The sequence below is a fragment of the Aedes albopictus genome, chromosome 1 (assembly GCF_035046485.1).
Source record: "Aedes albopictus strain Foshan chromosome 1, AalbF5, whole genome shotgun sequence".
NCBI lineage: Eukaryota > Metazoa > Arthropoda > Insecta > Diptera > Culicidae > Aedes > Aedes albopictus.
The window spans coordinates 159736173-159749381 of NC_085136.1; the positions used below are offsets into that span (position 1 = coordinate 159736173).

A 13209-nucleotide genomic window follows, 5' to 3' on the forward strand; every position below is an offset into this window, starting at 1 on the left:
GAAACGGCATTCAAGCCAAACTCATCCCTACATATCCTCTGGACCAAATTGTCCGGAGTTGTGTCCTCCCCGCATGTGGCATTGTGCGAAACCGCGGGCACATGAGCAAAACGTGTTCCGCCGTTTCCTCTAAACCAGCACAAACCGGATATTCGTGAGAACCCGCATGCCTGAAACGGTGTAGATACTGTCGGAAGCAGCCATGGTCTGAAAGGACCTGTGTCAGGTAGAATGTTACTTCCCCATGGCGCCTATTAATCCAACTATCTACCCTTGGAACCAACCTATGGGTCTCACGCGCGCTGCCATTTGACCATGGAGGTCATCCTGGCAGCCCTTCGTATGCCTCTTGTGCCGCGCATTTCGAAGCACTCCATGTCCTCCCAGATAAGGATTCCGGTAGGCACCATACCAGTGATGACACAAACCGCGTCGTGTAACACGGTACAATACGCACTTGCAACCCTCAGGCACATCAGCCTGTAAGTACTTTCCAGCTTACCATGGAAGCTTTCGGTACTTAGCGCAGTGCCTAACGCCGGGCCGCCATATCTTAGTAAATATGGATGCCAGGAACTTGCGCTTACTGGCGTACACCGCAGAGCTATTGGACATCATCCGGGACAGTGCCGCAATAGCTGTGGAGGCTCTTTTACAGGCGTAATCAACGTGGCTACCGAAGGTAAGCTTATCGTCGATCATCACGCCCAAGTGTTTGACGGAACGCCTTGACGCGCAATCACCTACACTGATCACAGCTTGCTGCTCCGACTTCCGGTTGTTCACAACCATCACCTCAGTTTTGTGGTGACCCAATTCCAATTTCCTGAACCTGAACCACGCCTCCACAACCTTGATCGAGTGAGTGGTAGTCAACTCCACTTCTCCGATCGACTCACCGTAGACTTCTAGTGTTTAGCAAAGCCGATAATCTCCACTACCACCGGGAACTCTAACCTCAACACCTCGTCATACATGACATTCCATAACACCGGACCCAGGAGGGAACCTTGCGGGATACCTGAGGTTATGTGAAAGCACTTCCGACCAACCTCTGTGTCGTAAACTAGTACTCGATTCTGGAAGTAACTTCCGAGAATCTTTTACAGGTACCCGAGTATCCCCAGAAGCAGGAGCGCATCGGCAATAGCTGGGCAACTGGCGCTATTAAACGCGGTCCTTTCATCCAGAGCCACTACTGCATAGTAGCGAATCCCCCTTCTCTTACGCTCGAGTACTTTCCCGGCCGTTTTTTTATCCGACAGGATAGCATCTACGTTCGACCTCCCCTTCCGGAAGCCGTACTGGCTTCTCGAGATACGCCCTCGGTGTACCTCAACATTGAGGATGATCTTTTCGAACACCTTCCTTGCCGTGTCGATCGAGCATATTGGTATATATACCGACGGGTCTCCGAGTGGTTTCCCCGTCTTTGGCAATAGAACCAGGCTCTACCTCTTAAATATGTCCCCGGCTGTCGGAAAAAGCCCCTCGATGATCCCCTCCAACATCTCTAATGTTTGCTCTGTAGGAGCCATTACACCTCTCGTCTTGGCCATCACGATCCCGATCCCGATCATCTTAATTCAGAGCCCTTGCACACATGCCCATTGTTTCTCCGAGACCACTACAAGGTATTACTTAAAAGAAATACTTGTACAGAGCCTTAAGATTAACCGCAGAGAGACCATCTACTCTACATCCTCGGTGTACCCCAGCAGTCTGTTGAGGATAGTCCTTTCGGGTACCTTCTCTGCCTTGTCTAACCACCAAGTATGTTGGTCTATATGACGACGGTGGTTTCCCCACATTTAACAATAGGAGGTATTTTTCGAATCTCCGATCAGAGTCCCTCGTGCAGATATGTTTGCATAGCAGATCTTCGATGCTGCTATCCGAGGATGCCAAGCACTCGGATCACGACCCTGTAAATGTCACCCCGTTTTCGTATTGGCGCTTCGACACAGACCCTCATAGTAGGCCCTTGCCCTTATCTTGGTCTTAAGCGCAACTTCGGCAGCCACGAACGCCATCCGTCGTTAATCCTTTTGATCATTTGTACGTGCTCGCAACATCCATCGGCCAAGCCGTAGCGTAGATTCGTGATAGCTTGAATCCACCAGTACGCCGGTGGTTTTCCTTTCCAGGAAAGGATTTTCTTGAACATGATGGTATGGCATAGGGAGAGCCTCCCTAAATACCTCGTCGTTGAAGCATGCTGTTTTTTACCTGCGATGGCTTGGTCTGGACACACGCTGCCTGTTGTTGTTGTAGTCGATACTGTAGATACAGGCTGTAACTGTGAGTATAGACATTATCTACTCTATCATGAATCGCATATTAGTCCCATCTTTACTGGATTTCCTATGCAAATGGGACATATATGCGATTCACGGCAGTACTCTCCAGTTCGAACTTTTTGTTATGCCAGGACTACAAAAAGTAACGTTGAAGATCGACTAAAGGTACTTTTGGCACGGTCATCATACAATCCAGCATCTCCGAGATATGCTCGATCGACCAACGCAGAGGCGCTACAGAAGGAAACCCCGTTTACCTTGGCTACCACGAAGCCCTCGTAACTAGTAAACGCTAACTACTGGACTGGGTATCTATCCGTCCTCCATATTGCCACTATTTTTCCGGCTCCATCCGCAACCGAGTTGCCGTTACCGGCGATTGCTCGGTATGGGTCCGATACCCATCCCTGATGGCGATACCCGTCCCTCTCCTCAACTGCCTGAAACAGAAGTTGCTGAGCTACATCACAGTGGTTCAGGTTTAGCAGCGCTACCTACACTACTGTAACTTATCAGCTGTGGCTCTTCTGAAAGCCGGACACGTTAGACCTCCCGTTGGGTGCTTGCTGTTCGCGGATTTTCCAGAACAAACACTTGGGAGGATTCGTGCAGCCTTCTGCCTTATGGCCTTCATCTCCACATCGCCTCTACAGATCGCCCCTCTCAGGATCTTCACAGTCCCATGACTGTGCAATCAGATCCGGCCCTGTTGAAAAAATCCGGTTCAGTGCAGCAACCGAGTGAACCGTGGCTCTTTTCCAGAGAGTGCTGGATCACCCGTTTGCATGCCTTTGTAAGAAAGAGACGAGAAAAGAATCGATCGTTCCTCTGCATCGCTCTGGCACAGTCAAACAGACGTAACACTTGCAAAATTTCCATCGACCACGCTTTTAACGATCATTTTAAATTTTCATAGTTGTGGCTTTCACAACCTGAGGCGCGCGCATCGTTTTTCTATGCGTTTGACGTTTCACACTAGCGCCTTCTGTTGACGATATTGCACAACACAGTGATTCGTGCAACTTTTCCACCAGGTGATGATAGTGTGAGCTGGACGATGGATTTCCATGAAAATCGTTCATGGTGTTACGTCTGTTTGTCTGTGGCTCTGGTCTATATTAATAACTTGACGACACACGTGCCTTTTCCTCACGTCAAGCAAAAACAGCTTAGAGCGGCGGCTCCGTACCCTCACCACCATAGTCTTACAAACCACGTTCTACTTCTGTCCCCTGAGCGAAGACTTCAAGCTTCAAGCATGCAGTCCGCAAACAACACACGCGATGCTCAATCGAGAAAGCGCAGATCCGACAGATCTGGCCGATCTGACTCGCTTAAACATGCCTAAGTATAGATCGCCATTTTTTTCACCCATACAGAGTTGTCATCTATCTTTAATCATCGCATTCAAGACTTCCGATCCGAAGAACTCTTCAGTCTTGATGAAAAGGGCATAGCCCTTATCACGCTTGGCACTTACGCTTCTACCCTTGCTTCTACCTCTTACCGGCTAAGGTTCCCTACTCTCCTGCATCTCTTTCTTCTCTCTCTGTCCCGCCCTAGCTTGTGGTGGTTGCCTGAGGACTTACACATTGTCACAATCCCTTGTTTTCTTCGACCCGTGACAGGCCGACCATTTCAACCCCACCAGTATACTGGCTTTATTGCCAACCTTCAGGGTTAACATCTTCCTGGTTTTGCAAGCGCCACCTGATAGACTGACGGATGTCATGCGAGATTCTGTGAATGCTTGTCATGAGCGTCATAAGCCATGTATGCGTCTGACGTACTCACTGGTCTACCCGCGAATGCGAAGGCCTAAGTCCTGGTAGATTTCGGAACTTTCAGCTTCCCGAGTTGTGCTGCTGACACAGTTGCCGTGAGTTTATAATGGTCCTGCTTGGCCGCCATCATCGAATTACGAAGTCTCAATAGAATCTGCTTGAGGTCCTTGCTGGTGTTCGACGTCGAGAGCGCAAATTCGACGAGACAGTCAAGAAGCTGTGTAGCGAAATCCATGGCAGATACCCAAACAAACAATTTTGGATACGTCGTTGATTTATGATTGTGTTGACTATGGTCAACTCCATACGTAAGGGTAAAAGATGATGAACTGGAAGAAGGTGCTTCGAATGATCATGCATCATGAAGACAGATCCACTAAACGTTCTTATCGTTCTCCAATAATCCCCAGTATGCTTAAATTGCATTTTTTGATTGTCCAATGAACCGTTCCTGTCCAACCCGCTACTTGTGTCTGAAACTAGCTACAACAAAATTTTCTTATGAATTTTTCAATCATTCATACTTTCCAGGGATATGAATACGGTCGCAGTGGCAATCCAACGCGCGATGTGTTGGAGCGTTGCCTAGCTTCCCTGGACAACGGCAAGTTCGGACTGACGTTCTCCTCGGGTTTGGGAGTGACGACAACGGTGATCACGATGCTCAATGCTGGAGATCACATCGTAGCCGGAGACGATCTGTACGGTGGCACTAACCGTCTCCTTCGGAAGGTAGCGATGAAGATGAACATCGAAGTGGATTTCGTAGACTGCACCGATCTGGCAAAGGTTGAGGCGGCCGTGAAGCCCAACACAAAGCTTTTCTGGATCGAAACCCCCACCAATCCCCTGCTGAAGGTGATCGACATCGAAGCGGTCTGCAATGTGGCACATAAGTTCCCAGGAGTAAGTTGGATGATGTTAAATTCTGCGTTCCCACAATTTTACTCATTGAAATTCTTTTTTTTTTCTTACAGGTTGTGGTTTTGGTAGACAACACATTCCTGTCTGCATATCTGCAGAGGCCACTGGATTTGGGTGCCGATATCGTTATGTACTCCTTGACCAAGTACATGAACGGTCATTCCGATGTCATTATGGGAGCAGCTATCATGAATGATGAAGCCCTATATGAGCAGCTCAAATTTCTTCAAAATGGTAAGGAAGGGAGTGTAGCAATTCTATTGAAAAATGGCAATCGATTAATTGCCCCCGTAGCATACACAACATTCACTTTCTAAAATTTGTTGTTTTTACTTATTCACTAACTTGGAAGGCTCTGGCGCTACATGAGCATAACGGAGCCGAAAATATTCGTAGGCTTTTATACATGAATATTACATTTCTACAATTTGCAACCTTGTTAAAACTATGTTACGCTTTTATACCTACGGCTTGTTTGCAGGGTCTGAAGCCTATCCAATTGTTGACATACACTGTGGTGCATAATTGATCGGACAAACGCCGATTTTCATACAAAATGGCCAAGTTAAAGATGCTGTACCTATGGTTTGCTTTGTTGGATTGAGCTCAATTTTTGACACGGAACTACAAATATGCTGAATTTTGTGTATACAAAGTGTAAAATGTTTTCGTTCACAGGTCTGGGCGTGGCAAGGCGTTGAAAATATTGCAAAAGTGATCGGACAGCGGTACCCCTTTGATTTACACGCGTGCCGCTGTCCGATCACTTTTGCAATTTTTTCAACGCCTTGCCACGCCCAGACCTGTGAACGAAAACATTTTATACTTTATATACACAAAATTCAGCATATTTGTAGTTCCGTGTCAAAAATTGAGCTCAATCCATCAAAGCAAACCATAGTGACATCATTCCCTGTTGTGCATTTGGACGAGTCGGACGTGTGCTCCGTATCTCACCACGCGATAGCCTTTAAACAAGTAGAGTTTTTTCCCCCGCAATTGCGGAAGGTTTTTTATATCGTGCGTTCTCCTGCTTGTGCGAAGTGTAGTGTCGCAAGGTGGTATCCAGCGCAACGCGGAAGCGAGGTGCTTGCATCATCGTACATCAAGGTCAAGGAATAATCGCATCCAAAAGTCATCATTATCGCCATCATCAGCCCCTCCGTCAACAAAGAGGACGGCGGCGACGGGTGCGAAGGCAGACGCGACGGACAGCTTTACCATCTGCCTGCCTGATAAATATCTACCTGCTCCGGTCAGATAAGTATCACTCTTTCGGTACACTCTTTTGTCTGCCCAATTTGTTTTGATCGCTTTTGTCTATTGTATCCCCAGTCCACATTCGACCACGTGCTTTTTTTGACATCCATTACAGTGGTTCCCAAACTACTGTATACGGGTGAGGGTGTACAAACTGTAAATAACAGAACATTTTTTTTTGTTTTCTTTTATTAGCTATTTTTTCTTTTTTTCTTCAATACCGTTTTTTTGCATCCTACAGGGTGCGCTAAAATAATCATAAGAATTGAATTCCTATATTATTAGTACAAGTTTTTTTTTTTTTTGCTTTATTTTTTTTTTATATATTATTAACTTTGTTTGGTTTACAAACCAAACAGTTGTCGTCCTAAGGAAGAAAGTGCACTGTAAATACTTTAAGGTTTTTTCTCTTCCTCTTTGCACTTTTGAGTTATTTTTCATAAATTTGTTTCCACATGGAAGATTCGATTGGAGGCGAAACGCCTCCTAATGATATCATTGCTCGTACGCGGTTTTATCAGCCATCTTCGCCTGGACCTTGGGTTGTCTATTTCCGGCGCAAATGCAAACCATTGAATATGCTTTCGATTTCTCGAGAGCTGACGCGTAAGTATCCTGGGACCGTTGTTCATCAAGTGAAAGCATCCAAGCTGCGTGTTACCGCACCTAGCTACAAAGCAGCAAATGAAATTGCTCAACACGAAGCGTTTACTGTTGAATACGCGGTCTATGTGCCAGCACGAGAAGTGGAGGTGGAGGGAAAGATCCTCGACGAAATGCTGACATGTGAGGACATCAAGACCGGCTTTGGTCGATTCAAAAATAGGTCAATTCCTGATGTGGCTATCCTAGACTGTAAACGCTTATCTAAGGTTTCCATGGAAGGAAATAAAAAGGTGTACTCGCCTTCAGCGTTTTTTCGAGTGACTTTTCCAGGTTCCGTCCTCCCAGAATTTGTTGTAATTGATGGTGGTTTTTACCCAGTGCATCTTTTTAGGCCGAAGGTTTTTAATTGTACCAAATGCAAGCAGTTTGGTCACAGTGATAGCTTTTGCGACAACAAGCCCCGTTGTGGCAAATGCAACCAAGCTCATTTGGAGGACTCTTGCACACAGGAAGCGGAAAAATGTAGCTACTGTGACGGAGATCCACACGACTTGCAAGTTTGCCCGGCTTACAAAAGACGCATTCGAAATGAGAGTCGCTCTATCATAAAGCGCTCCAAACAGACATATGCGGAGATGGTGAAATCTTTTAAAACACCAGATTCCGTGTCTGAATCAGCTGTCCCAGTTGAAAATCCCTATCAGGAGTTGTCTTCCTGATCAGGACGATGGCGAAACTGATGAGGGTGGATCTCTTTCGGAGGTACACGCACCTGGAAAAAGGAAGTCATCATCTTCCCCGGGATTGCGCCGAAAGGTCTTTTTAAAGTCTTCCCTCAAAAGTTTGCCTAATGTTAAAGGAGACGGGGTAAACTTAAAAACTCCGAAGAATCAGGTTCCTCTAGCTTCAGATCCATGTTGTAGCAAGAACCTGTCACCCCCGTCTCCGCCTGTTAAATACACTTCAAAGAGAAATAATCGACAAGGTAGCAAGAAAAAAGCTACCAAAGTTCCTCGCAGTTCAAGCAAGCCTCCTAGACCCAAGCGAGGACTGTTTACTTTTAGGGTTCTCGTGGATCGCTTATATAATGCCCTCAGCCTTCCAGAAACATTTAGAGGCATTATTGATATGTTTATACCTACAGTAGAAGAATATCTTCGGAATCTGACACAATCATGGCCCCTCCTTGCTGCGATCATATCTTTCGATGGATAATTCATCAAGTGAGGTACAAGATATGATCACTGTGCTACAGTGGAACTGTCATAGTCTAAAACCTAAATTAGACCTGTTTAAGTTTTTGATTCATAACTCTGATTGTGATATATTTGCCCTTTGTGAAACATGGCTTTCTTCTGAAGATGAACTCAACTTCCACGATTTTAACATTATACGCCAGGATAGAGATGACCATTATGGGGGAGTTCTTTTGGGGATCAAAAAGACTTACTCATTTTATAGAATTCCAATCGCGACTCATCCTGGCGTAGAAATCGTCGCTTGCCAAATAAACGTAAAGGGTAAAGAACTTTGCGTAGCTTCCGTTTACATTCCTCCAAGAATTTCAATTAACCGCCGTCATCTTTGGAATGCAGTTTCTGCACTATCACATCCAGTTTTAATTCTGGGTGATATGAACGCACATGGTACAGGGTGGGGCGAACCATATGACGATAATAGAGCGGCCATTTTCTATGATTTGTGCGACGATTTCAATTTGAACATTTTAAATACAGGTGAAGTGACACGTATTGCATCTGACGGCAAAGAAAGTCGTCTCGACCTATCACTGGGGTCAAGTTCACTATCATTCGATTGCTTGTGGAAGGTAATCGAGGATCCTCATGGTAGTGATCACTTACCCATTATAACCAACATAAAGCATAATAGTGAAAGGTCAGACCATCCAATTCAGGTTCCTTTTGACCTCACAAGGAATATCGATTGGCAAAAGTATGCAGAAGCGGTATCTTTTGGCATCGAATCATTCAATCCCCTCCCACCTTTGGATGAGTATCGATTCCTGTCTGAACTGATATATAAGAGTGCATTAGAATCACAAAAACGACGTGTTCCAAGTGCAACCTTCAAAAGAAGACCAGCCACACTAGGCTGGGATGATGATTGCACCCAGTTGTATCTTAAAAAATCTGATGCTTTCAAAACTTTTCGTAGGCACGGTACCTCAGATCTTTATCAAGAGTACGCAAAGCTCGAAAGACAGCTGAGAAACCTGCTGAAAGCGAAGAAGCGTAGTTATTGGCGACACTTCATTGAGGGTCTCTCAAGAGAAACTTCAATGACAACGCTTTGGAGAGTGGCTCGCAACATGCGAAACCGCTCTTCTTCTAATGAGAGTGACGAATACTCCAACCGTTGGATATTCAGCTTCGCGAAAAAGGTCTGCCCAGACTCAGTCCCAGCACAACCGATTTCTTGGGAAACATCCCCAAGAGACGGTTCTCTGGACAGACCCTTCACTATGCTGGAACTTTCTATGGCTCTTCTTTCATCAAACAATTCCGCTCCGGGAAGCGATATGATCAAGTTCAATCTTCTAAAGAATCTCCCAGATATCGCGAAAAGACGATTACTGGACCTGTTCAACTCATTCATGGAGAACAACATCGTTCCGCATGAATGGAGACAGGTCAAAGTAATAGCTATTCAAAAGCCTGGTAAACCAGCGTCTGATCATAATTCATACCGCCCAATTGCTATGTTATCATGTTTAAGGAAATTGTTGGAAAAAATGATCCTATCACGACTCGATCATTGGGTCGAATCGAATAACTTGCTTTCAAATACACAGTTCGGGTTTCGCAAGGGCAAAGGAACAAACGATTGTCTAGCGTTGCTTTCAACAGATATTCAACTGGCCTTTGCGGAAAAGGAGCAACTGGCTTCAGTTTTCTTGGATATTAAGGGCGCCTTTGATTCAGTTTCCATAGGAATATTGTCAGAAAAACTGCGCAATAGTGGACTTCCAGGAATTTTGAATAATTTCTTGTATAATTTGTTGTCAGAAAAACATATGAGTTTCAATCTCGGACAACTGACAACTTCCAGAATTAGTTACATGGGCCTACCCCAAGGCTCATGTTTAAGTCCCTTGCTTTATAATTTTTACGTGAAAGACATTGATAGTTGCTTGGAAGGACAATGCACGCTAAGACAACTTGCAGATGATGCTGTGGTTTCTCTAAAAGGCCCACATGCAGAAATGTTGCAAAGACCATTGCAAAATTCTCTAAATAATCTGTCAATCTGGGCAAGAGATTTAGGGATCGAGTTTGCTCCGCAAAAAACTCAATTGGTAGTGTTTTCTAGAAAGCGGAACCCAGCCCAACTGAAACTCAATCTTTTGGGAATAGAAATCGATCAGTCTTTGACTTCGAAATACCTTGGGGTCTGGTTTGATTCAAAAGGCACTTGGGGTACCCAAATCAAGTATTTGGTGCAAAAATGTCAACAAAGGATCAATTTTCTACGCACAATTACCGGAACATGGTGGGGTGCTCACCCGGAAGACCTCATGAAACTTTACAAAACGACTATTCTCTCTGTTATTGAGTATGGCTCTTTCTGCTTCCACTCAGCAGCAAACTGCCACCTAATAAAATTGGAACGAATTCAATACCGTTGTTTGCGTATTGCTCTCGGCTGTATGCACTCAACGCATAATGCGAGCCTTGAGGTCCTGGCAGGGGTGAAACCTCTCCAGAACCGATTCTGGGAGCTCTCGCTAAGGTTACTTATCAAGTGTGGAGTGAGCAACACACTTGTCATTGAAAACTTCGAAGAAATGCTCAGTCTGAACACTCAATCAAAATTCATGAGAATCTATCTGTTCTACATGTCATCTGACATAAGCCTACCAAGTTATAATCCTCCCCGTGTACACTTCACTAATGACAGTACCTCTGTTAAATACGATCTGTCCATGAAACAAGCTATTCATGGAATACCAGATCAACTTCGATGTATATCTATTCCTCGCATTTTTAACGAAAAGTACCAAAATGTCAATTCCTGTAAGAGATTCTTCACTGATGGGTCTCGAATAAATGGATCCACTGGTTTCGGTGTCTTCAATGAAAACTCCACCGCCTTCCGCAAACTTCAGGAACCTTGTTCGGTTTATGTTGCTGAGCTGGCAGCAATCGACTTCGCCTTGGGGATGATCTCAAACATGCCCGCAGACCATTTCTTCATCTTCTCGGATAGTCTTAGTTCTATTGAGGCACTCCGGTCGATGAAACCTGTAAGGCATTCATCTTACTTTCTTACAAAAATAAGGGAGCAGATGGGTGCACTGGTCGAAAGATCATACAAGATTACCTTTGTATGGGTCCCCTCACATTGCTCAATTTATGGCAATGAGAAGGCGGACTCTCTCGCAAAGGTGGGCGCACAGGAAGGTGAGATCTATGATAGAAGAATTTCACATGATGAATTTTTCCATTTTGTTCGCCAGAGTTCTCTTCAAAGTTGGCAAAATGATTGGCGAGATGGCCAGCTGGGACGGTGGTTACATTCCATTATTCCTAATGTTTCTTTGCGAGTGTGGTGGTATGGTCTGGATGTAAGTCGCAATTTCATTCGCGTGGTGTCAAGACTTATGTCCAACCATTACTCGCTAGACGCGCATTTACACAGGATTAACCTCGCGTTGAGCAATGTTTGTACTAAGTGCGGTTCCGGTTATGATGACATCGACCACGTAGTTTGGCAATGCCCGGATAATGACGCCTCCAGAGCGCTACTTTTGGATACCCTTGAGGCCCGAGGTAGACAACCCTTTGTTCTTGTGAGAGATGTGTTGGGGACCCGCGATGTCACATACATGGGATGTATTTTCGACTTTCTTCGCTCTGCTGGTATAAAAGTTTAATTTGCTTGTGTTTTCTTCTCCAGTTTTTTTTCTCTGTTTTGTCCTCTTTGTGTTACCAAGCTGCTCCTGGCCATCCGGAAGACCAAGTCCCACAACAAGTTGGTACCCACACCACAAGGCACCGAATACGCTAGCAAGATGCGATTCACCCCCGGATGAGCAGCAGTGAAACCTTTGGCCCAATCCTTACCCTGTCCATCCCTCAAAATGTGACCTTCTAACCTCGAGCTGCCACGAGTACCCTGGCTTCCACCCATTACTAACAGATATCATTAAAAAGTTATTACTCTGTATAATGTATACTATTAAGTACAAAGAAAGATCCTCGGCTCCGTAAAGCGTTATACGCGATTGAGCCCCAAATAAACGAACTAGATAAAAAAAAAAAAAAACCATAGTGACAGCATCTCAAACTTGGCTATTTTGTATGAAAATCGGCGTTTGTCCGATCAATTATGCACCACAGTGTACATAATGAGTTTCAATTATCACAAAAACCTTTTACCTCTTTAAATACTTTGGTTAATTATCAAACACGAAAGAATACAAGAGTATCTTATTTCAACGCCCATTATCTTTTCCCCCATAGCTGCCGGCATCGTGCCATCCCCCTTCGACTGCTACCTGGTAAACCGCAGCTTGAAGACGCTAGCTCTGCGCATGGAACGTCACAAGTCCAACTCCCTGGCCGTCGCCAAGTTCCTGGAAAAACACCCCAAGGTGGAGCGCGTGCTGCACCCCGGTTTACCATCTCACCCCCAGCACGAGCTGGCCAAGAAGCAAACCTACGGCCACAGTGGCATTATGTCCTTCTACATCAAGGGTGGCATGGATGAGTCGACGAAGTTGCTGCAAGGGCTGGAGGTGTTCGCCCTGGCGGAAAGTCTCGGAGGGTACGAGAGTCTCGCCGAGGTGCCATCGGTTATGACACATGCCTCCGTGCCGGCCGAGCAACGTGCGGCTTTGGGCATTACGGATAATTTGATTAGAATTTCGGTCGGACTGGAAGACGCAGACGATTTAATCGTAGATTTGAAACAAGCTCTTGAAAAGATCTAAGTGATGGAAATATATTTATGTTGATTTTAGAACAAAATAAAAATGTTCAGAACCTTTTGGGATTAATTAGCTTTAAAACCTTTGGTCGTTTCTTTTTATGCCAAAAATACCTAATACATTAATAATGAGAAACTTTTGATATAGGCTACAGCATTGGCGTAGCTAGCTTTTTCTTTTTTCTCGTTCACTCTCCTAAACAAACACAAGAAAGAGAAGGATGAAAGAGAGGGCACAGTCCCCCTCTCGCATCCCGCTCTTTCTCGCGTTTGTTTAGGGGAGTGAGTAATAAAAAAAAAAGCTGGCAACCATTGGCGTAACTAGAGGGGGGGCCAGGGGGGCCAGGCCCCCCCCAGAATCCGCCAGGCCCCCCCTAGAAATTTTT

At 45.2% G+C, this 13209-nt stretch overlaps 1 protein-coding gene across 1 annotated transcript in view; it reads left to right on the forward strand.

Moving 5' to 3' along the window:
- LOC109431389 (cystathionine gamma-lyase) overlaps window positions 1-12905 on the forward strand; it is a 40170-nt gene extending 27265 nt beyond the window's left edge. Inside the window, exons 3-5 of the mRNA XM_062845655.1 lie at window positions 4616-4990; window positions 5062-5242; window positions 12358-12905. Of these exons, the coding sequence (XP_062701639.1) occupies window positions 4616-4990; window positions 5062-5242; window positions 12358-12827 (1026 nt within the window). The 3' untranslated portion in view covers window positions 12828-12905. The remainder of the gene's footprint in view (window positions 1-4615; window positions 4991-5061; window positions 5243-12357) is intronic.
- Window positions 12906-13209: the final 304 nt, after the last annotated feature.